This window comes from Camellia sinensis, chromosome 7 (assembly GCF_055761805.1).
Source record: "Camellia sinensis isolate YWXY chromosome 7, ASM5576180v1, whole genome shotgun sequence".
In the NCBI taxonomy this organism is placed as follows: domain Eukaryota; kingdom Viridiplantae; phylum Streptophyta; class Magnoliopsida; order Ericales; family Theaceae; genus Camellia; species Camellia sinensis.
The window spans coordinates 189,124,789-189,149,907 of record NC_138967.1 but is presented as its reverse complement, the minus strand read 5'-3'; the positions used below and the strand labels follow the sequence as shown (position 1 = coordinate 189,149,907).

General features: G+C 36.1%; 1 protein-coding gene across 4 annotated transcripts; it reads right to left on the bottom strand.

Moving 5' to 3' along the window:
• Positions 1 to 8,680: 8,680 nt before the first annotated feature.
• Positions 8,681 to 21,844, bottom strand: LOC114263179 (uncharacterized). Of its 4 annotated transcripts, none has more exons than XM_082880214.1 (9): positions 21,550 to 21,844; positions 19,828 to 19,899; positions 13,954 to 14,043; positions 13,270 to 13,312; positions 12,152 to 12,258; positions 11,210 to 11,305; positions 10,279 to 10,469; positions 10,070 to 10,139; positions 8,681 to 9,020 (listed from the first exon to the last, which is right to left on the bottom strand). In XM_082880214.1, exons 1-9 carry the CDS (start codon positions 21,694 to 21,696, stop codon positions 8,913 to 8,915), a joined length of 924 nt encoding a protein of 307 aa, XP_082736340.1. In that variant the 5' UTR covers positions 21,697 to 21,844; the 3' UTR covers positions 8,681 to 8,912. The 4 variants fall into 4 exon arrangements, with proteins under 4 accessions (XP_082736340.1, XP_082736341.1, XP_082736343.1 ...); XM_082880215.1 differs by having other exon boundaries at positions 19,828 to 19,896; positions 21,550 to 21,812; XM_082880217.1 differs by lacking the exons at positions 8,681 to 9,020; positions 10,070 to 10,139; positions 10,279 to 10,469; ... (2 more) ...; positions 13,270 to 13,312; positions 13,954 to 14,043 and adding an exon at positions 14,684 to 17,258 and having other exon boundaries at positions 21,550 to 21,785.
• Between the last annotated feature and the right edge of the window lie 3,275 nt (positions 21,845 to 25,119).

The following is a 25,119-nucleotide window of genomic DNA, read 5'->3' as shown; positions in this document are numbered from 1 at the left end:
TCTGTGTCACTCATGGGCCTGAGCTCTCTCTCTCTCTCTCTATGTCTGTGCATGTGACCACTTCCATTAGTCCATTTTAGCAAATACGCAGGCCGACTCCTTTAGAGGCGCAGCGGATCAATTTTTGCCTGTGTGGCGCTCAAACTCCACCAAGTTTAAGCCCGCCATTGCTCGTTGACAAATCGAGTGTTGATGATCTCACCCGTTTGAACATTAGGTCCCAATGCTTTGTCAAGCAAAACAACTTCACAAGGAAGCTCCGTCTTCACCCGGATGCCACAAGTAGGCCTGACGCCTCAAGTGCACCAAGCACGGCATAAGTCGCTTCATAGCGCCAAGCTTACTTCAAGCGAGGTGCTCGCCCAACTTAGGTTCATGTCATCAAGGCGCCTAGCCACACAACAATGTGCTAGCGAAGGTCCTCAACTTAGCTGACAAGCCAACATTGCCGGTTGGGTCTTTAACAGCATCTCGAAGTGTCGCAGGGTCTAGCATGCCTCAATAGATGCATATTGGATGGCCGCTTGGTCATGCGAAGCCCACAAGCCACCGAGGGCCAATCTCGTGCCCACGGCGTAGTCCTCGTGCCAACACGCGTGCTAGATTCCGCCTAAGGCCATTGCGCACCTTAGCGTTGCACCAACGTGTAGCATGAGTAAGGCGACGTCTTAATCCGTAGCTTGCTCGTAGCATAATGTAGTCCCTCAATGGACGTTGTCGTTGCATAGCTTGATGCCGTCATTCGATAGCCCACACATGCGGTGTCGCCTTCCAACCGCTTAGCTTAAGCCACGGGATCCCCTCGTGCAAGGTCGAACCCAAACCAAGCACTAGAGTTGGCACACGAGGCCTCTAGTGGTGCCTCGATAGCCCATTCGGTCCAAGACGAGTCCCAAAGATACCATATTGCGTGGCATAATGGAAACAACGTAGTGGACCTCTCACCCAGGAGAGACGCGCAGTGCCTACATCTTCGCACCGTCCACGGGGCTCCCAAACCCACATGGAGACTCTAGACACCCCTCTGGATGCCTACAGCCCGCCCTTGAGTTGCCCCAAGGTTGCTCACTTCAAGTCCAGTTTGGACGGGGAGGTTGGTAGGCAGCACACCATACCCCCTTATAGTAGCTTGTTAAGCCCTTCTTCATCTGGCAGGAGGAAACATCATACATGTCTGAGGAGTCATAATGACTTATATGGGCTATGGCTTTGTCTTGTGTTGGCTATTGGTGGCATACATGCCTTGGGCTACTTGGGGCCAATGTTGGGCCACGTTGGGGCACTTCCAATGGCCACTCTTGAGCACTCAAATGGCCACACCACCGCGAGCGAAACGTCACGGAGTTGGCCTTGCAAGGCAACCCGTGACACTCTCCTCCACTTCAACCATCAACGTCCTCGTTGATGTAGCACAAAGCTGATGCTGCAGTGCGTGTGCCGGCTCCTCTGATCAGTCCAACACCTCTGTGTGGATGGCCTACCTTCAACGTCTAACTCTCTTAGCCAAGCTCCCCTCATTGTTCTCTACTCAAACCCAGCTGAACTGCACTTCACTTGTTGCACCCTCTGCTGGTGACTTCTCTCAAATGGCCTCTGCCAAAGCTCCTCTGAGCGTCTCTAAACTCTGCTCTTTTGCCAATACTCTTGAAATGCCAAGCCCTTTTCTCAAATGGCCTCTGCCAATGCTCCTCTGAGCAAACTCCTCTGCAAACTCAAGCTCCTCTGAGCTAACTCATGCTCCTCTGAGCTGACTCCACTAGACGATGTTCCTCTAAACTCAAGCTCCTCTGAGCTAACTCAAAATGGCCTCTCTGCCAATGCTCCTCCGAGCAATGCTCCTCTTGAGCCCTCTTCTCGAATGGCCTCTCTGCCAATGCTCCTCCGAGCAAACTCAAAATGGCCTCTCTGCCAATGCTCCTCCGAGCAAACTCAAGCTCCTCTGAGCAAACTCACAGTGGGTTGTCGCATCGCGACTTCCTCCTCCACTCGAGTTGTCGACGCCCTCGTCGACTCAATGCAATCATCAATTGCTCCTCAAAATGATTCAACAATGCCCTCTGGCAAGCTCAAAGCCCTCTGGCTGATATCTTCAATACACTGAAGTATCTCTATACTGTGCCCTCTGGCAAAATGAAAGCCCTCTGGCTGCTGCTCATTAGCAAGCTCATGTCTCTGAAGCCTTCTGGCTGATGCCCTCTGGCAAACTCAGTCTCTAAAGCCCTCTTGGCTGTTGCCCTCTGGCAAACTCAAACTTCGAAGCACTTTTAGCTGAAGCCCTCTGGCAAGTTGTAGCCCTCTGGCTAATGCCTTTTGTGCAAACTCAAATTCTGAAGCCCTCGTGGCTGTTGCTCTCTAGCAAACTCAAACTCTGAAGCCCTCTGGCTGTTGCCCTCTGGCAAAATGAAGCCCTCTGGCTGAACTCAAACTCATGCCCTCTGGTCTCTCTTTCTCTCTCCCTCCGTGACCATCATTATTTCCCAGGGGATGAAATGGCGAAATGGGTTTCTCTAAAAACTGTTTCCAAGAGCTACTATTACTAGAGACCCACTTTATATGTATCAGTGTAAGAAATGGGTTGGTTGAATCCTTTTTTAAAAGCACCATTTTTTTACTCTTTTTCTTTAAAACCCCAGTGATCAAAACTTTCATTTTGGCACAAACCCCACCTCTTTTTTCACCCACATTCCTCAAAAAAAAGCCCCAGCTTTTTCACTTTTCTATCTAACCCAATCTTTTAAAAGCAGAACCACCACTCTCAACTGAACTTATAAAGCAACTAGAGATGGGTTGTTACCTCTAAACTAAAGGAGGAAGTAGTCACTATTTGTAGAGAGAGAAATGGGTTTCTACAAAGCTGTGTACCAGAGCTACCATTTTACTAGAAAGCCACTTTATATGTATCAGTGTAAGAAATGGATTGGATCGACAGAATGGGAGTTTTATATGCAAGGGACGACCGGTGAGACGTCCTATGGGACGACCGGTGGGACATTCGGCCGGTTGTCCAGTGAGCCCACTTCCAACGTAAATGCATAATGTTTTGGTGAAATCTGCTCCGCTTCTCATTTTCGTGAAACTTTCGGTACATTCTCAATTAATATCTATTTGGTGAAACCGTTGGAGCCATAAAAGTGATATTTTTTCATCAAATTCAAATCTGATAATAAATTTGATTCACCGTTGGAGATGGTCTTATGAATTTTAAAAAGAGTTTTGGAATTTTGAATTTTAAAAAGGGTTTTGAGTTTTGAAAAGAGTTTTGAGTTGTATTTTGAATTTTTTGGATTTATTTTTTTAAAATATATAATTTTTATTTTATTTTTTTATTTTATTATGTAAATATTTTAATTTTAATATTTTAAACTCAAAACACAACTCGACACTCAAATCGTAACCAAACAGATAACTCAAAACTCAATTCAAAAATTATTTTCAAAACTCAGAACCAAACACATAATTCGAAACTCCATACTACTTTCAAAACTCTACACTCAAATCATAACCAACACGTAACAAAAAAAATTAAAATATTTAAAAAATATATTTATAAAATAAAATAAAATATTTAAAATAAAAAATAAAAATTATATTTAAAATAAATAAATATTTTTTTAATATTAAAAAAATACAGCACATAAATATATGAAATATAGTGCACATTAAAATAAATAAATAAATATTTACCTTAAAAATAAAATTAAGAAAATTTTTAAATATTTAAAAAAATAAATCTAAAAAATTTCAAAATACAACTTAAAACTCAAAATATAACTCAAAACTCTTTTTAAAATTCATAACCAAACAAATTTTCTTTTTTCAAAAATCATAACTCAAAACACGACTTTACACTCAAATCATGATTCTAAAAATAATTTTAAAAATATATATATATATATATATATATATTTTTTTGAATTTTTTCTTTTGAATTAGAGTTTTGAAAAGAGCTTGGTTTTGAGTTTTGAGTTGTGTGTTTAAACCACCTCCAACCATTCACCAAATCCATCATCAAATTCAAATTTGGTGAAAAATATGTATTTTTTGTGCTCCAACGGTTGCACCAAAACGGTATCAAAATGAGAAAATATTAAAAGTTTCACAAAACTGAGGATGGCTCGCCCCTTTCACCAATTTACCGTGGGTAATCGTTGAGTTGGACCCACCGGACGACTGGTCGGATGTCTGCCCAGATGATCGCTTTAAGACAAAAATTTGTGAAAATTTACATTAACAGGTCGACCACCTTAGCAGTTTTTTGAAGCAACAGAAATGAAGGCAAAAAAAATTGCTCTTACCGGACGACCCTCTCTGTTTGATGCACGCTACAGTGAACGGTTGGAGCTGCTAGTCTCAGATTGAGAAAATTGGCTTTTTTTTACTCAAATTTGGTGAAAAATTTGTTCAACCGTTGGAGATGCTCTTAGTTATGAGTATTGAAATTAATTTTTAAATTGAGTTTTGAATAATTTTTGATTGTGTGTTTGGTTATGAATTTTAAAAAATGATTTGAAAATTTTGCCTTTGGAATCATGATTCCAAAGGCAAACCAAACACAGCCTTAGTTTTTTTATCGTACACAGTACGGGGTACAAGATACGACAAAATAAAAATGAATATAGTTAGTTATTGTCCTATAATATTTTTGTTACAAAATTTCTTTATTGTTCTTGGTTTGAACAGGAAGAGGGTAAGATCATAAGAAACAAACCAAAGAAATACAGAAATTCACAACTTAATTTGAATGTGAAGGAAAAGAAACCTAAAATGTTGAAGCAAAGCTCAGCAAAACAAAGTCGAAGTGCGATCGAGTTCGAGGTAGGAAGTTGAAATGCGAAGTACGAAGTCGATCTCGTCTTCCTTACTTGTACTCGTCTCGATCTCGTGTTCTTTTCTCTCTTGATCTCTCGATCTCTCCTATTCTTCGTCTCTCGATCTTCTTTTCTCTCTCTCCCTCTCTCTCTCTCGATCTGTCTTCTCTCATGTATGTTCTCTCTCTCATCCCAATATTATTTAAGGCCTTGTTTGGGAACCTTCATTTTTAGTTAAAAAGTCAAAAAGTTACTAAATTAGCCAAAAAGCCAACAATCCATACCAAAAAGTCAAAGATTCTCTTTTCTCTCTATTTTTTGCACATCTTTTCGTAAAAAGCCAAAAAGTCATCCCAAACATACTAGTTTTTTTTAGTTCATATTTTAGCCAAATAGCCAAAAAGTTACTAAATTAGCCTGTTCCCAAACGAGGCCTAAAACTAAGGATAAATTACATTGACACCCCTTGAGGTTTGGTCCAATTACTACCTACCCCTTGACGTTTTGGAAATTACATTCTCACCCCTGTGGTTAATAGTCTCATTTCACAAACCCCTCTACTTATATAAAAAGTAATAACTCCAAGTAGAAAAACAGATAAAATTATATATATTTTTTAAAATGTAAAGGAAAGGGAAAAAAAAAGAAAGTAAAGTAAAGCCAAAAAAGAGAGAGTGCATGAGTTCGATATCTTCATTTCGTCTAAATAATTATAATGACATGGGGTTAGTGTAATTTTCCAAACGTTAGGAGATGATATGTATTAAACCCAAACCTCAGGGAGTGTAAGTGTAATTTACCCTAAAACTAATAATGGCTTTCTCAAGTTCAGCAAGCTATGACTCCACTACTTTTATTTAAATAAGGTATGGGCTTCCCTCTAGTCTATGATCGAACTTGAGAGTACTGTTGTGCCTATGAGGGCCCATCGTGGGGTCCGTTTCGATAATTCAAACCGTTTAATGTGTAGAACTCGTCGAGTACTATATGCTTGTAAAAAATCAAGTTGATCGGATATCGATAGTTATCTCATTGAATCAGATTTCTATCAACCGTTTATTTTTTCAACATCCAATTTTTTTTAATACAAAACTGATTTGATCATGTAGCTATCAATATCCGATCAGCGTGATTTTTTAGAAACATATAGTACTTGACAAGTTCTACACATTGAACAGTTTAGGTTATCGAAACGAGACCCATATTAAACCCCCACAAACTTAACAATACCCTTTCATCCGATTACAGATCGAAGAAAAGCCAACCACTTAAGTAATATCCCACCACTACTCCACTATTTTTATTTAAATATAATGACTCTCTCTCTTCCCACTATTATTTAAAGACAATCATGTTTCTCTCTCTTTCAACTCATTACTTTTAAAACAATAACTTTAGAAAGATAATAATTTTATTTAAAAAATATTTTATATTATATTTAATTAATTAAAAATATTTTTATGTTATATATAATTAATTAAATATTATTTAAAAATTTATTTAGATAAGTTTTCAACATGATAATTTAATAAATATTTTTTAAAAATAACTATTTACTGTATCCTCGTATCCGTATCTAAATTTAAGGGTTGGTTTGGGATGTCCTAAAAAAGTGCACTTTTTGACTTATTGGTGGGTTTGGGTTGGGTTTGGGTTGGGTTTGATGTGATGTGTTAGAGAGGTGATGTGATTTAAATAAGATGATGTGACTTAAATAAGATAGTGACTTTTTGACTTTTTGGCTTATTTAGTACATGCCAAACTAGCCCTAAATCTATATCCCCGTATCTTTCATTTTCAATTACCCTTAAATATGCACCCGCACTTGATACCCGTACCCGAGTCCGTGTAACGTAAATAAGAGTCTATTCACTTATTTTGTAACACTAAACTCTAACCGATCGGAGTTTATAAAATGGCATTTTTGTAAAATCTTGTAGGAATAGATCATTTGCCTTTTGAGAAATTGTTTTAAATAAATCTCTGTTTATTTTTAATAATTTTTTTAAATGTTGAATATGAAAAAGTTCTTTAAAATAAGCAAAATTATACACATTTCTTTTTGAGTATTTGTTTATTTGTAGTATATTAGTCAACTCAGAGTTAGAGTGAGTTTGGCATTGGTTTTTTAATAATTTTAAAAATTGGTTGTCTGAGAAGTTATTCAAAAAAAAAAATTGTGAGTGGAAAATATTTTGGTCGTAACTTTTTTGTTTGATGACAACTAATTTTTTGTTTTTTTTGACTTATTTAGGGTTGTTTTGAAAATTGATTATGTTAATTAGTTTTTTTAATTTTGTACGAAACAACACACAAAAAAGTAACAAAAAGAGTTGATTTCGTTTTGATTTTTTAACTATTTGATTGATAGCCAAAATAAGTCTTCGGCGTTGTTTGGCAACCTACTTATTTAGCATACTAATGTCTTTTTTAATTTATGTAACTCATTTCAAACCATGCCTTAAAAATTCAAATGAATTTGGTCAGATTTTAGGGGGTTTTTAGAAAGTGAAAAAATAATCAGAGTCAAAAATCAACTATTCTCTTTACTTTTTTATGTCTTTTTGTGAAAAATTAAAAAATTAACTAAAATAATCAATTTTCAAACAAGCTCTTAGATTTTGTTCAATTTGAAATTGAAGTGCAAAGAAGTTGGTCCATGTCCAACTCGAGCTTGGGTTGTTAAAATTCATCCATTTGGGATTGTTTTTAGGAGAGATGAAAAAGTGTGGAATTCTAGTAGTGTTTTCTCCTGCGGCTTAAAGTTAAAAAATTTGCCTGATCAAAAGATTGTATAAATGCATTGAAATTATTTGTCCAGTTTAAAAAATAATTAAAGTTTTAAAAAATATCTGGTCAAAAAAATTTTAAAAAAAATTGTCAGGCACGAAATGCAATTATTTCTTAACCGTGTTGCTTAATGTAAAAAAGTGTCTGATCAAACAAATTTAAAAATTTGTATAAAAATAGTGAAAATTTTCAAATGGATAAATTACATCTACCTCAATCAATTTAAGTAAATTCAATAGATAAGAAAGTGATTTTGTCATTTACATATTTACAAAATATTTAAAATAATATAATAATTTCATCACTTTGTTAGGAATAAGTATATTTGATAATGGGTACAAATAGTACCGATAGAAGATAAATTGAAAGAGAATAAATTGAGATAGTTTAGTCATATATAACGGAAATCAACAGAGACAATAATGAAGAGATGCAATACAGTGACAGTAGATAATAGTGTTAAGAGAAGGGTAGACCTAGAGATATAAATATTCTTAATTTAACTAACGAAATGATCTTGAATATAATTGAATGGAAAATAAGAATTTATACAGCCTACTCTATTTGAGAAAACTTAAAACTTGATTTGATTTAATTTGGTAATAATTTCATCACTTTCATTACTATAGTAAAGCTACCCGATCCAATTTCATCAAAATTAATAGGACAAATTGTAATTTTTTACTACAGTGTTTAAATTTTAAATTTGTAGAGAGAGAATAAAAATAAAACAAAATAAAATAAGAAGGCAAGAAGATAAACATCGATAGTATCATGCATCCTTGATACAACCCCGAAAAGCAGCTTTTACTAAAAACAATTTCTTGAAAACTCATTTTAGATATTAAACTTTCGAGTATTCAAAGTTGCTCTTGTTATTTCTTGTTATTTCCAAAATGACGCACTGTTTGACCTCCAAAAATATTAAAAATTAAGGTCAAATTTAGCATACTTCAAATAATTCATTTTTTTATCTTTTTTCCATCACATCACCTTTTTACTTTTCTGCACATCTTTTCGTAAAAAGACAAAATACACTTATTTAGGTCATTCCAAATAACAAACTACAAAAGAAAAGCAGATAAAAGCAACAGTTGGGTTTTGGTATAAATAAACCAGACAAAGGGCAAGACATGGGTTTGTTCCGTTAGTCCCAAGTCTATTCCTTCATACATGTAATTACTACAGAATTTGTGATAAAAAGGTATGGTAGAGATAAAGATAACTGAAAATTCACATTCACATACACAGTACTCTTGCTTGTAGAAGTAACAACAGAAGGCAAAAATCCAAAAGCACCAGATGTCAGTCGGTTTAGTTCACCAGCATATGTTCGAATCCTCCTCCAGCCTGTAACCCGACCCGAGGTCCCTGGACATTGTAAAGCAATTGCTGTAGCCACCTTCTCGTTGTCGGATCTTCCTGAAAATATAAAGAGAAGCATTGAAGTGACCATCCACCAAAGTAAAAAAGAGGGGGCCTCCAAACAACAACACATCCTAGGGCTGCAAATGAGCTAAGCTAATCTGAGCTTTGGAGTATTCGAGCTCAAGTAAAGTACGAAGAATCAAGCTCGAGCTCGGCTTGAGTTAATTTAATTACATAAACAACTTGACCTCGAGTTCGAGCTCAAAAAAGAAAATTAAAACTTAATTAACATGCACATTAAGAGCAAAAGGAGAGGATTATGAACAAAATATAAAAGAATGCTCACATTAACAATAAGTTTCATCAATTGAATATGCAAATTTACACAAATACCAAACATAAACAAGAAAATATCAATTAATGAAAATATAATTGTTATATTATTAAAGAACATTAATTTATATATTCTTGCGTTCACAAGTCAATTCGAGCCGAGTTTGGTTTTACTCAAACTCGACTTTGTTACCAAAGGAGCCTAAAACTTTGGCTCGAGTTTGAGGTTCATAAACAACTCGGTTGAATGTAGAGGGGCGGCTACTAATGTACATGAGCACCAAATTTGGCTTGAGCTGTTCATGAACACCAAATTTCCTTGAAAGTAGAAGGCTTACTACTGTACATGTTCAAGAAAGCATTACTTTCATTTCATCCTCCCTGACAAACACAGGTATACAGGAGTGGCTTTCCAACTAAGTATGTTATATTGGCTATCAAATTCGAGACCGAGTTAGCCATGATGTTCTGATTTACAAACCAACAACTCGGCTTTCCTAACTGCAACGACCCAAAAAAACCCGATACTACCCTAGTGGACATTGGATGCTCAGTTGCATCTCGAAGAATAGCTTATTATTAACCAAGGAAAAGTACAGACCCCTCTAGACTACAAAATGATATTAACTACGGTGCAACAGTGGATATCAAGTATGCCAGTAACATTAAAATGACAACCGGCATGAGCCATATTAAAATTTCAAGGAGTTAACGCAATGACTCCATGATACACAAAAGTTGGAACTCTAAAAATTTTAACCAGCACTTACACGAAGGCATGTACTAAAGGTGGCATCCCTAAGCATGTCTGGCAGACAACTTCGTAATGCATCGCAAGCCCTGCATCATAAAGAACCAAAGATCATTGATTTAGTAAATATATGAATATGAAAAATAATAAAGGGTGAATGACAGACACCAGCATTCTATATTTTATGATTGAAATAGCAAATTAGTCCACATTATGCAATTGACTAACCTTGGGTTATCAGATAGTCGAAGATAACAACGAATAATATGTTTTAGCAGCCGTGATGAGGGTTGTTCAGCAAGTGCTGCCACCATATTCCCCAAAACTCGACCTACAGCAAAAAACCGCTCTGCTGTGGTACATATATAATCCAAGCCCACATCATCCAACAAAATTTTTTGAACAATGAATGTTGCAACCTGCCAGCATAAAAATTACTGAGACTTCTATGAACCTAAGAGCCTAGTCCACGGATGGTATAAACATCTTGTTGGAGTTTATTACAAGGTTAGCATCATTTGAAAAACGAGAAACTTAAATAAGGAAGATAAGGGTCAGCATCATTTTTTTTGTTTAGTTTTTTTTTTGGCGTTATTTGTGTCTTCAAAAACAAAACAATGAGAAGTATGAAACACCTATAGTTTTCATTTGTGTGCAAAAACAATTTTGAAAATTCAAAAGTAACTTTTCTGATGTTTCCTTGAAAAGCAGGCTATTCAAAAAAAAAATTTCTTTTCCTGAAACTGATTTTGGAAACAGTTTGCCAAATAAGTTTTTTGTGTTTACTGAAAATGAAAACATAAAACAGAACCAAACAGTTGCATTGCAAGGGAACTAAAATAACACCCAGGGAACCTGTAACCTTATTTATCTCTGCAGGATGTGCCACTACTAATATGAAATAAACAGAACATATTCTTGGACTTAGACCAACTTCAACAAAGGAAAGGTATAAAGGATAAGGACAATTGTTTTCTTGTTATCTGAAGAAGAATATTACAAAAGGAAGAAACTAGAAAGAATCCATTATCCTCGTATCGACTTAGGCATTACCTATAACTACCAATGTTCAGTAGTGAGACGGAAACTACTAGGACGTTTGAACAACAATTAGAGAAGAAAAAGTTTAAAAAAAAAAAGATTCAAAAGTGACACTTACTGTTTTTGATAGTTCACTGCCCATCTCCATTGTCCTCAGGCACAGCGGAATTATTTCTGTTGAGAGAAGGAAGCTGATAACCTCTGTATCATCAACCTGAAATACGAAGAAGAAAAAAAGAGATGTATTGACCTTCATAAATATTTCAAATAAAAAAGACAAAAATAATGACATGAACAAAAGGGTAGTTATTAGAACCACCAAAGAGGAGAATAGTTATAAATTTACATTTTTTTTTTCTTTTATCAATGAATTTCAAGTTTGTTTATTTAAATTTGTAATGTATTTCATGTGCCTAAGCGATACATGTGTTCCCCGCATGTCTCAAGTGTATCCGAGTTTTTTTTAATTTTCAAATAATAGTAGGACATGTTTGGAGACGTGTCCAAAAGGTGCTGAGAAATGTCCGGCAAGTGTTGTGTCATGTCGGTATCCGATACGACATGCCACCTTTTTAGAAGTGTCCACGCTTCTTAGATTGGTAGTACCTAACTGCTCTAATGTAATCAAAACTTAAAAAAAAATTTGGGGTGGGGGAGGGGGCGGGGAAGAAGGGGTAGATGAAAAGCTGATAAGGGACATATATAATAAAGAATTCAACACTTCACTTATCAAAATGATAAGGAAAAAAAAATCAAAACTTCTCTGTTTGAGGTAAAAAATTCCTCATGGGTACCGGTGAGATTGAGGCAGTAAAAGCAAAATTTACAACATTGGCTGCAAACAGCTTCTCAATATAACCAGCTGCCCATGACTAACATTGTCAATAGTAGTTAATTATTGTTCTTTTAAACCGATTTTTCTTTAAAATTTCGTACATAAATCAACTTTAAATAAACATATCCACCTCCAAATATAATGTTGCACACTATTATATAAAAAAGAACAGAATAGTCATGACAATACACACACACACAAATATTTATCAGCAGGAAGAAGCACCTTCACCAAAGCACCAATGACGCCCAAGGAAGTAAGCCTTAAGTATTCAAATGGCCTTGATTTGCTTGTTGTATTAAGAAAAGGGTACAGATATAAGGGAATGTGGGCTGCAAAGGAGAAACCGTCAGTCAAAACAATTTCATTGAAATTTGAACAGATTTGTGAGAACAAATGTATCAACAACAAGCCAAGGAAAGAGTAGCCTATTTGTCTTATTCTAACATAAGGCTCGCTGAGGAGGAACTTTGTTGACTTCAAAAAAGGTAGAACATAAACTGCTAAAATATAAGTTTAATCACACATATAAAGGTAGCAAATCATTAATCTATTAAAAAAATGGATAAAAAGCTATCAAATGGCTAGCTGATTGGAAAACTTTACACTTTTCATCATTAAAGCAATTTACTCCTCTATTAGCAAGCCATGTAGAAGGCACAAGAAGGGAGAGGAATCCTCTAATACATTCTAACTGTAACAATACTACAAATCTAACAAAATGGTGGTAGCACCCACTCAGCATGGTTACAAGATGTGTGGCATGGAATCTCAAAAAGGAGGAAAGCGACAAAACTGTTGACGTAGGTGTTCATAATGGAACTGACATTGCAGTAGCAGAACTAAATGTCCATGTAGCAGAACTAAGCGTTCAGATGTGAAAACTGGCAAAGGTAACATGACACTGTTTGCTCTTCATTTATTCAGTAATCAGTATCTAAGATAAAATTTACCTTGTTGCGATGAGACTTTGTTCTCCTAGTATTCTGAAAGGACTAATATACTATAGACCAGCATTAAAGTAATTTGAAATATAGGGTCTGGGTTAGTCCCCAATGGATGGAAGTTCCCCCGCCCCCCCAAAAAAAAAAATTGAGATTGACTTTAAGATCTTCAAAATGTGCATCAAATAAAAGAAAAAGAAAAATTTAATCTCAATTTGTACTAGATTTCACATGATTTTAACACAAATAACCAGTAAAGATGATCAGCATACCCCGAAAGAGGCTCTTATGACAAATGGATATGCATTAGACTCAAGAAAACAAAAATGGGAAAAAATGGAAATCCAATTGGTGCAGGTAATAAAGTCCTTATGTGTTGACATGATCCCTGAAAATTACCATTGAGGAACAACATTCTTGTGTCTGGGTGAGAGGCCACACACTGCAAAAGAATATAAAATGAATACACAGCATTAGTAAGAATTCACAATGTATTTGGAGGGGAGGGGGGGAGTGATATGGTAAATTATTATTTTGACTGTCAAAATTTATTCTCAATATCCTCCAACTTATAACTTTTCCAATGAGCCCTGGAACTTTCGTAAGTACGCCAATGTAGTACAACTCATTAACAAAGCTGAGAAAACTAATCTCCATTACCTAAACCTACAATTACCAATGGTTTCCTCTCACTATCTCTATTTCTCATGTTTAGGCAATCCTTTTCTTAGTTTAAACCCTAAAACAAGCTTAAGTAGAAAGCACAAAATGTAATAGGATAAATTGTTTTTTGATAAATAAAGAGTAAAATTTTATTAGAAGACAATATGTAATAGGATAATTTTTGGGTGCTGCTACTAGCGCCCACTTAAATTCTTTGAACCCCCACCAACAAATTTCAAAATTTGCAAAAATTCATGGACACCCCACTTAATACCAAAAATAACCCCACTATCAAAACCCTAACCACCACCCACCCAGCCCGTTAGGTGGTTCTGCACCAAGTGCAAAACAAAAACAAAAAAAAAAAAAAGAGGAAAATAACCGATGATGTAAAACTTACAAGATATAAATGTATTATACCTGAAGGAGGGCAAGTGCATTGCAGACACGGTTCGATTGTGCTGGGGTAAGGTTTGGTGGTGATAAGACGGGGTATATGGAAACTATCTCCTGCAAATAACGGGAAATTCCATTAATCATACAAATGGCATAACATGATATGTATCCAATCAATTAGTTACAAACAAAGGAACTACCAATCTTAAAATTTTACTTTCACATGATATGATAGACCGTAAGATTCTGAATAAACTTGTATATTCAACTATCAATGTTTACAAAGTATTCATCAGTTTATATAGCCCTAAATCTATGGCTTAACAAGGAATGACGAAAAAGGAAATATGTACGCTTAATTAACGCCTAATTCCTAATAAACATAACCATGCCATAAATACAATCTTGCCATATATATAATATATTCTCACACCCCCGCTCAAACTCAAGGTGTTTCAGCAGAAAACACTGAGAGTTGGCAAAGAATAAATTGAAACCGAATGGTAGTGTGAGTCTTGGTGAAGAAGTCCACAAGTTGCAAAGCTGAGGAGACAAAAACAAGCAAGAGAGAGCCAGACTATAGATGCTAGCGGACAAAGTGACAATCAATCTCAATGTGTTTCGTCCATTCACGGAAGATAGTATTGTGGGCTGACTGCGGTTGTCACAATATAGATAGGTCGGAGAAGACTGAGGGACACCTAAATCAAAGAGAAGACAACGAAGCCAAACAAGTTTAGCAGTAGCATAAGCCATAGCACGGTACTCAGCTTCGGCAATAAAGCGAACAACAACAGTTTGTTTCTTGCTTTTCCAAAAGATCAAAAAATCGCCAAGAAATATACAGAAACCAGAGGTGGGCTTGCAATCATTAACATCACAAGCCCAATCAGAATCAGCATAGGCCACCAAGTCTAAAGAGGAAGTAGAGGATAACAGTAAACCCTGAAAGATAGTACCTCGGAGATAGCGAAGAATGCGAACCAAAGCAATGGGTAGAGCAATGAGCAGAAACGAGCTGACTAACCACATGCACAGCATAAGTAAGATCAGGGCGAGTAACAGTCAAATAAACTAAACAACCCACAAGCTTGCGATAGATAATGGGATCATCCAGAAGGACACCATTAGTAGAATTGAGCTTGACATTAAGCTCAATAGGTGTATCAGAAATCTTAGTATCAGTAAAACTGGCACGATGACTAACCTCATTAGCATATTTTGCCTGAGACAGGAAATAGCCCTTTGGAGAAGAGGCAACCTCAATACCAAGAAAATACCGCAATGGACCCATATCTTTTATTTCGAAGGTGCAAAACAGATGTTGTTTGACCTCAGAGATAGCAGAAGAATCAGAGCCAGTGATGATTATATCATCCACATAGAGTAAGAGAGCAACAAAACCAGCCGAGGTATGTCTCAAAAACAAAGCAGAGTCGGAAGCAAAAGGATGAAACCTAAGCTCGGTAATAGTAGTTTGAAAACGATCATACCAAACACGAAGAGATTGCTTCAAACCATACAGAGCACACCGCAGATAACAAACCTGCCTAAAGGGGTGGAGAAGGCCAGGGGGAGAATACATGTAGACTTCCTCAATGAGATGAGCGCTAAGAAAAGCATTCTTAACGTCCATCTGATAAAGAAGCCAATGTCGAACAGAAGTAACAGAACTTAAGGTACAAACAGTAGTCATCTTAGCAACATAGGCAAATGCCTCCTCATAAGTGCGAGAAACCCTTTGCAACGAAGCGAGCTTTGTATCGCTCGAGAGAACCATCAGAATGAGTCTTGACTTCATAGACCCATTTGCAACCAATCAAATTCTTGCCAGCAAGTAAGGAAACCCACTTTCAAGTATTAGTCTTCTGCAAGACAAACAACTCATCCTTCATAGCTTGAACCCAATTAGGATCCTAACAGGCCTCCGTGTAAGACTGAGGTATTGAAAAAGAATGAATAACAGACAAAAAAATACGATAGGCAGCAGAAAAACATATATTAGACTAACCCAACCTGTTTGGGGGACGACACTGGCGTGTAGGATATCGGTGATTAGCAAGATCAAAGTCGTCAGAAGCAAAAGGAGCAACAACAGGAGTAAAGACAATTGGTGGTGGAGGAACCCGGCGACAAGAATAGACTAACAACGGAGGGGAAAAAGAAACCAGAGGAGGAGAAACAGCTAGAGGTGAAGAAGGAGAAGAAGATGAAACAAGCTCAGGAAAAACTGTGAAAATGTACTCATCAGATGGGACCTCAGGAGGAAACAGATCAATATGAACCAAATCTTCTTTGGAAACTGGGGCAGTGAGAGAAGAAAGCTGAAAGTAAGGTAGGCGTTCGAAAAAAGAAACATGATGGGAGACATAAAGACGACGGGAAACAGGGTCGTAACACCGATAACCTTTCTGAATAGTACTATAACCCAAAAAAGACACAGAGGACCGACCGGGCACTAAGTTTGGTCCTATCTTTGCAGGGAAGAAGGACAAAACAGGCAAACCCAAACACACGAAGGAGGGAGTAGTAAGGAATTTGGAAGAACAAAGCCTCATAAGGAGACCGATCAGAAATAAGAGGAGTAGGCATGCGGTTGAGAAGAAAAGCAACAGTAAGAACTACCTCCCCCCAGAATGGAGCCACAATCGAGGCAGAAAGAAAAAGAAACCAAGCTGTCTCAAGGAGATGACGGTGTTTACGCTTGGCTCGACCATTTTGGGCAGGTGTATCTGTACAAGAAGTTTGGTGAATGGTACCCAAATTGGTCAAATACTCACAAAACTCATTTTTAAAATATTCTCCACCCAAGTCAGGCCGTAACACTTTAATTATAGACCCAAGCTAAGTAATCATAGACTGAAAAGTACGATATATCTGATAGAAATTGGACTTATAAGCCATAAGATAAACCCAAGTATAACGGGTGCACTCATCAACAGATAACACATAGTATGCAGAACCCCCTTTGGTAAGAATAGGAGAAGGGCCCCAAACATTAGTATGAACTAAAGAAAATGGTGTATCAGTAATAGAAATACTTTTACGAAAAGGTAAGACAGTCATTTTGGCAAGTTTACACCCCGGACATTCAGTACGTTCACTAGGAGAAACTTTACCTAATATACCAAACTGAACTAAAGACCGTAAGCGATCAGCCGACAAATGCCTAATCTAAAATGCCACAAGTAGAAAGGACTAGACAGAGAATCTAACTGAAAAGAGGAAAAGACAGTTGGAGGGGTTGCCATAGGCAGATGCAAGCTCTCCACCACATAGAGGTCTCCAATTCTACGGCCGGTCCCAAACTGCTGCTTAGACATCCGATCCTACACAAAACAATAAGAAGAAGAAAATATAACATCAAAACCAGAGGCATCAAGCTGACTAATAGATAATAAACTGACAGATAATTGAGCAACATAAAGGACAGATGGAATAGAGGCAACAGACATAGCAGACGGTAGGACAGATCCAATAGATATAATAGACATACCAGACCCATTAGCAGCATTGACAATAATAAGAAAGGGAGGAGGAGTACAATTTTAAAGTAAGGAGAGATAGGGAGTCATATGATGAGAGGCATCAGAGTAAAAAATCCAAACAGACGAAGAAATACCTAAAGAAGACCCAAGCAAGCCTAAATGAAAAGATGAAACAATGGAAGCAGACGGAGATGGCTGGGAAGTAGACAACATATGCTGAAGGTGACTAATTTGAGCAGTCAAGGAAGCCAAGTCAGGATCAGGAGCCGGAACAGATGCAGTAGAAGCAACAGGAGGCCAAAAAGTACTCAAAGCAGGACCTCGGAACTGGGTCTGAGGCGGCTGAGAAGACTGAGCAGTTACAAGCGAAGCAGACAAAAATCCCTTCTTGGGACAATGATACTTCCAATGACCCCTTTGATGGCAGAAGGCATACTCATTAAAAGCCAGAGACATCATAATAACCAGAAAGTTGAGAGGTATAAGTGTAAAAACCAAAATAAATTGAGGGGTCAAACTATAATAAATCAAATAGGCTGATATTTGATGGTCAAATACGACCAAAGCAGAGCCAGAAAGAGAGAGACTGAAACCGAAGTTAAAGTCAACGAACAGATGGGTTACAGTTTTAGGTTGATCACCAACTAGAGAACCAGAAGGCATGAAGCAAAAGCAGAAGCAGAAGCAGAGGCAGAGTTGAACTCAGATGAGTCACGAAGCAGAGGTGTCAGCCATGAATGAGTCACGAAGCAAAGGTGGCTGGTGTTGCGACCTAGGATGAGTATCGCAAACAAACAACCACGAACGGCAGAGATGGAAGCCACAAAATGGAGTTTTGGTCCTAGGGTTTAGTTGAACCAGACAGACAAAAAAAAAAAAAAAAAAAAAGAGAAGAATAAGAATAAGAAGTCATCGATTCAGAGGCAGGATTTTGGCTCAGAGGCGGCTCTGATACCGTGTAAGATTCTGAATAAACTTATATATTCAACTATCAATGCTTACAAAGTATTCATCAGTTTATATAGCCCTAAATCTATGGCTGAACAACGAATGATGAAAAAAGAAATATATATGCGTAATTAACGCCTAATTCCTAATATACATAACCATGCCATATATACAATCTTGCCATATATACAATATATTCTCACATACATGTACCCGCAATTTAGTCCCTAGGTATGGGTGTTGGGTATAGGTGCGTATCTAGAGGTTCAATCTATCAAACCTCAAATTTAAGGATATGTGGACTCAGCAAAAAATGGTGATATTTTTATATTTTTAATCCATTATGAAAGGTAAATGGTGTTATATGCAACATATAGCGTCAAAAAGGCATTTTATTCATTTTATAGGAATTATACAAGAATATATACATATAATGATAGTCTTGAATACAAATATATAAGAAGTATCCGATAGAAAGAAAATATCAGACACATATCCCACACCCTTGTCAAAGAGGTAAGTGTTCAACAAAGGTAATTTATTTTGAAGAGTCCATGTCCCATATCCCATTGGATGGAAGTTTGGAAGGTAGATTGGGTATAAATCTAGCCTTCAGCATTATTTGCAGAAAGTGGTTGCCCTCAGGTTCGAATCCACGATCTCAAGGTTGATAGGCCAAGTTTTAACCACTGAACCAACGGCCCCTTGGCTGATTGACTACATATGCCAACAGAAAACATTCTTTTTTTTTAAAGAGGTTTTAAAAATAAAAATGAAAGTTCATAGAAACAAATCACAAATATGGATGTGTAGAGCATCAATTATGCATTTGATCAAGCTACCTGAAGTCTTACCTATTTGGGCCAAACAATTTTGGGGTAACTCATCAATAGACATCTGCATAACCTCTAAAGAAACCCAATCAACTCAGTTCCCTCCTAATGTTGCCACTCTTGACATAAGAAAATATCTCAAACCCTTTCTACACAAATATTCCACTATTGTCACATCCTTACCACTACAACATGAAAAATAACAGGAAACACATTCATCATCCTCTCTTCCCCACATTACCAATGAAGCCAAAACTTCACTCCTCCCATCCCCAATTATAACATCCACAATAGGGAGGGCTAACTTTGGGATAAATGTGGTGTGGTTAGTAAATCTGACTGAGTCAAGATTCAGAATATAGCTTTGTGCACTATGTTGACCTCAGCAGCAACATATACCCCTTATTTGCTGTGCTCTTTAAAGGAGCATAATATCTGTCTGATTGACAAAAGAAAAGCTAAAACCAATAGCATTTTCTAGTGATATAAATTATGATTGGAAAAGAAAATTAAGATAAGTTCTTTGACAAGCAGATTAGCCAGTGATTAAGGAAGAACGCTGCAGCAAACATTAACTGTGGGGCAAAAAACTGATTACAAAATATTATTATGAACAATATGGAGCATACCTGCAAGAGTGCAGCAATAGTACCAAAAGAGTTCCACAACAGTGGAGCCAAATCTTGAAATAATTCTCTCTTCTAAAAATAAAAACAAAGACAAACGCAAGTTTATTAGGCATAAATGTAAGAGAGCAGCTAGTATGAAAAGAATTACACAGAAAAAAGAAAGCCAAATCTAAAAATAATTCTTTGGACCAATGACCATTTTGAGAAAAGATATATGACAATGACCATTTTGAGAAAAATCATGGTAATTTGTTATCTATGCAATTGAATTCATACAGTCCCTTAATATCCAAATGCTCACTATGTTAGCATAAACTACTAATTTGCAAAAGTAGTTATTAATTGATAATAAGAAGGGAAAAAAATAAAATTGTTGTCAAACATGTTGGTCGATGACCACCACTAACATGCAAGTGGGAAAATCAGGGTGCAATCAAACTAATTGAAAGAATGTATTATATGTGTTTGTAGTTTAATCCCTGACTTTCTCTATTTGCAATTTAGTCCCTAGAGAGAGAGAGAGAGAGAGAGAGAGAGATGAGTAATTGGAAGAAAAGAAATTTTGGCCGATCTTAAAGATTGATTCTATACTTCTAATACTTTAGGAAGACGATAAAAAAAAATAATAATGATATTCTTGTTCCCTTTTTCTGTTTCATAATTGAGTAACTCTAATTTATGTGCCCTATTGGAAATCTCTAATTTCTATCATCTAATTTTTTGAAAGGCCTTGTTTGGCAAAGGCTAAAATTTGGCTGTTTAGGCTAAAATCTACAAGAAAACAAAATAGGTTAAAATAGCCAATAAGACAAAATATCATATCAAACCCATAATCATTTCACTTTTTCTCTCACATACATCACATCCAATTACAAAAAAATTCAATGTTCCCAAACACAAAAATTTTAGCCTACTAAAAAAGCCAAAAAGTAAAATAGCCTACTAAAATAGCCACCTTCCCAATATGCAGATATCTGGATTGTGAATTTGGGAGGATTTTTTTATTAAATATGTACAAGGGCCCCTCTTAAGGCTGTGTTTTGATAATGGATTTGGATAGCAATTTGGAAAGACAAAGGGAAAAAGCGAGTGAAATGTAGATGGAAGATAGCTATATTTTATTCAGATTTTAACCTATCTTTCCCTTTCCCTTTCCCTTTCCCTTTCCACGTCCCTACTCAAATTCACAATCTCCACATCCCTACTCAAATCCACGATCCAAACACAGCGTTAGAGTTCTTCTAGGCCCTACCTCCACTTTCCTTCTTACCATCCTGCACATATACCAAAATCTCACAATAAACCCCCACTTTAGTCCCTCCATCAATTTTTTAAACAATGATATACAAATAGACCCAATCATAACTCGACTCAAAGTTTAGTCATAAGACAATTAAAAGGTCAGAGGCAAACTGAGACTAGACTAGAGTACAAGGGTACAAAGCGTATTTTGCCCCTTTTAATTTTGCATAATTTTCTCAGAAACCAAACAAAACAGAATTTCTCAAACATTTCGCTTATTGCATGTTCAATACACAACCAAATTGACAACAAATCGTCGACTCGCGTTCCAAAATTATATTTGTGAACTCAATAAAGGAAAAAAAATTAAAAGAAAATAGTAGCCCAGATCATAAGAAACAAAACCGAGATACATATACAAAGAATCGATAGGGATACATACATACATAATATATATATATATATATATATGTATTATACCTTGGAGAGCTCGAGAAGGGCGTTTTCACGGAGATCAGGGTTGCTGAGATCGAGCACCAACTGTTCGGCAGATTGCATTTTGCGATCCTTGTTAACTTCAATAGCATTCGAGGCCGGTGATCCGAGTCCGCCAAATGGAGAGTTCATAAACTGAGAAGATTTTCTCGCGCTTTCTCGCACTTTCCCACCGATTTTCTTTCGAGATCGAGAGAGAGAGAGAGAGAGAACAAAGTAAGAGAAAACAAGGATATGAGTGCATTTGGTATTTATAGCACACAGAGTTTTAAAATGTACGTATGTAAACATTGCACGTGCCATTCATGCGTGTTAATAACGTTCTACAAGTGAAGGAACTATGATGCGCCGTGTGGTTTGTGCACGTGCCATTCATGCGTGTTAATAACATTCTACAAGTGAAAGAACTATGATGCGCCGTGTGGTTTGGTTTTTGTTTTTTGTTTTTTGTAACGGTTTTTTAATTTTTGTTTTGTGATTTGAGCTTTGAGAAACATGGATAATATCCAAATTGTTTTTTTTTTTTCAAAGTACAATAAATGAAAAATAAATTAATACCAAAAGATGAAATTTTAATTCTTTTTCCTTTTTTTTGCCCTTAGTTAACAATTAAGACGTGTCGTGTTGTTCAATTTTTTTTTTTTTTTTTTTTTATAACAGTTTGAATTTGTGATTTAAGTCTTTGACAAACATAATAATAACTAAATTATTTAAAATAAAATAAAAAAACTTATCCTAGGGATGATAACTTTAAAAATAATTTCAAAAAATATGGAATTTTAACTTCTTCTTTTTTTTCTTTTTTGCCCCTAGTTCTACAAGTGTAAGAACTAAATTGTATCGTGTTGTTGTAACGGTTTGAATTTGTGATTTAAGCCTTTGATAAACAAGATAATAGCCATTACCATTAGAGATGATAACTTAAAAAAAAAAAATCCAAAACTACAGATTTTTGAATTTTTTTTTCCTTTTTGTGCTTCTATTTCTACAAGTGTAAGAATTAAGATGTGCCGTGCGTTTGCTTTTTTGTAACGGTTTGAATTTGTGATTTTTGCCATAGGAATGATAACTTTAAGAATAGTTTCAAAAATATGGAATTTTGAATTCCCCCCTCCCCCTTTTTTTGCTTCTTTTTCTACAATTATAAGAATTAAGATGTGCTTTGTTATTTCGATTTTTTTGTAACGATTTGAATTTGTGATTTAAGCCTTTGTCAAACATGATAATAACCAAATTATTTTTTTTAAAAAAAATTAGACAAATTTCAATAAAATGAAAAAATAGAAAAACAAATTAAAAATGAAATAATTGCCACAGGAATGGCAACTTTAAAAATAATCACAAAAATTTTAAAAATTTAAAATTTTCCTCCATTTTGCCCCTATTTCTCTCTTTCCTTCTCCCTTTCTTTCTTCATTCGCCCTCCTCCTACTTTCCTTCACCACCTCTAATCCCTTCTTTACCACTTCTGTACTACCATAGCACCCTCAGTTTTCAAACATCAATCGCCATATTGTGATCTCTATTTCTCTTGCATTCTTTCTAACTCTCTCACAGGTAATGAATATGAGAGCATGGTTTTGAAAACCAGACCTGACCGGTCGGGATTTTGGTCTAGATATACCCTTTAAACCGTTCGAAACCAAAAACTAACCTATTAACAGGGAAAACCAGCTGTTGAACCTGCGAATTGGGGGACGGTCTGCCGGGTCGCTGAAATTGAAGATTTTAATTTTATTTTATTTTTTTATTTCTTCTAACTTTTTTTTTATTCTTTCTTTTTTATTTTTATTATTATTATTATTATTATTATTATTATTATTATTATTATTATTATTATTATTATATATAAGAATATAATAAAATTTTAATTGAAAACTCTTTTTCCAGTGTCTCTTCTTGTGAGGAATCCCATTAAGAGCTTGAAATTATTGTGAAAGTCTCTACCTATTTCTAAGGGAAAAAAATTCTTCCAAAAAAACTCAAGAAATCCATGTGAGATTCAATCAAATTTATTGGAGGGAGACTTGAAATTTTAATATCGCTCCAAAATTTTTGCTCTTCTTTCAATTAAATTATTTGAATTAAAATCATATGGGAGAATATTGAATATTTGATTTACTCTTCCAAAATTAAACTCAATAATATTTTAAAATATATTATTATATTTTTTAGTAAAAAAATATTAGGAAAAATATTTAAGATAATTTAATTTTTTTAATATATAATTTTATTACTTATATTTTTATTTAAATATAATTTTAATATATTTATTACATCACGGTTCGATTTCGATTCAATCCGAAGGTTGAATTGGCGACCCATCCATCTTATTCCTTTTTTCGGTTCGCTCACCGGTTCAATTTTTAAAACATTGTGTGAGAGTTTCATTACAGTGGTAAGAAAGTGTTTGGAAGTCGTCATAATGGTGGCATAGAAAGGGCAGAAAGGTGTAATAGTGGTAGCAAAAGAGGGTGATAAAGGACTAAAGTGCTAGGTGAGGGTAAGGAAAGGTCAAGCTAGTGCAAGAAGGTGTTAATCGTAGTAAGGAAAAGTGTGGAAAGGATTCGGAGTGGCAATAGTGACGTCCATAGGGAATGACTAGCGGTGGAATTGCAAGTAAGGGGTTAGATAGGAAATGGGGCAATTTCATCATTTCAAGGAAGATTTCAACTTATTTGTAATTAGTTTTGAGTGTTGTTATTAGCATCTCATCAATTATTTTGGACCTTCTATTTCACTGGACCCCCACTTATAAGTTGTAAAACCCTTAAAATTTCTTTTTTTTTTTTGGGTAAATTACACTGACCTTCCCTGAGGTTTACCTTAATTACAGGAACCTCCCCTGTAGTTTCAAAAATAATACTGGCCTCCCCTACTTTTGAAAATAATATACAGATTCCCCATTCCCGTTAAAAGAGCCTTAACGACGTTAACTTGACAGTGAAATTGACCATAATACCCCTCTCATTCATTCCTATATATATAGAGAATATATATATAAACACATACATATCTTATATTGTATCCATTCCATCTCTCTTCTCTCTTATTCTCTGTGTGCTCTGCCCTCTCTCTCTCTCTCTCTCTCTCTCTCTCTCTCTCTCTCGCGATCGTTACTGCCTCTCTCTCTGCATCTCTGTCTCTCTCTCTATCTCTCTCTGCATGCGCAGGTTCTCGATTTGGGTTAAGAGTGGTTCGACTAGCTGGAGACGAGGGAGGCGAAGCTCGCTGACTCGGCTGTTATAACAAGCAACACTGCGCCAGTCGCAAGGAACTGAGGGCGTGAAGGAGTCCCAACCGTTGAGGAAACCGAGAGGGTCGTGGAGGTTGAGCTTGAAGGAAGTTAGGGCTTTGATCTCGGCTAGGGTTTCGGGGCTGGGCTTGAAGGAAGTCAGGGCTTCGATCTTTGCCTCTCTCTATCTCTCTCACTCACACTTTCTCTCTCTAACTATTTGTGTTTCCTCTTCTCTAGAAGCCACTAAAAGAAGACTTTTTTTTTGTAAAGATGAGGCATAAGAGGGGAGGTTGGATACGGGTTAGCACTTTTTAACC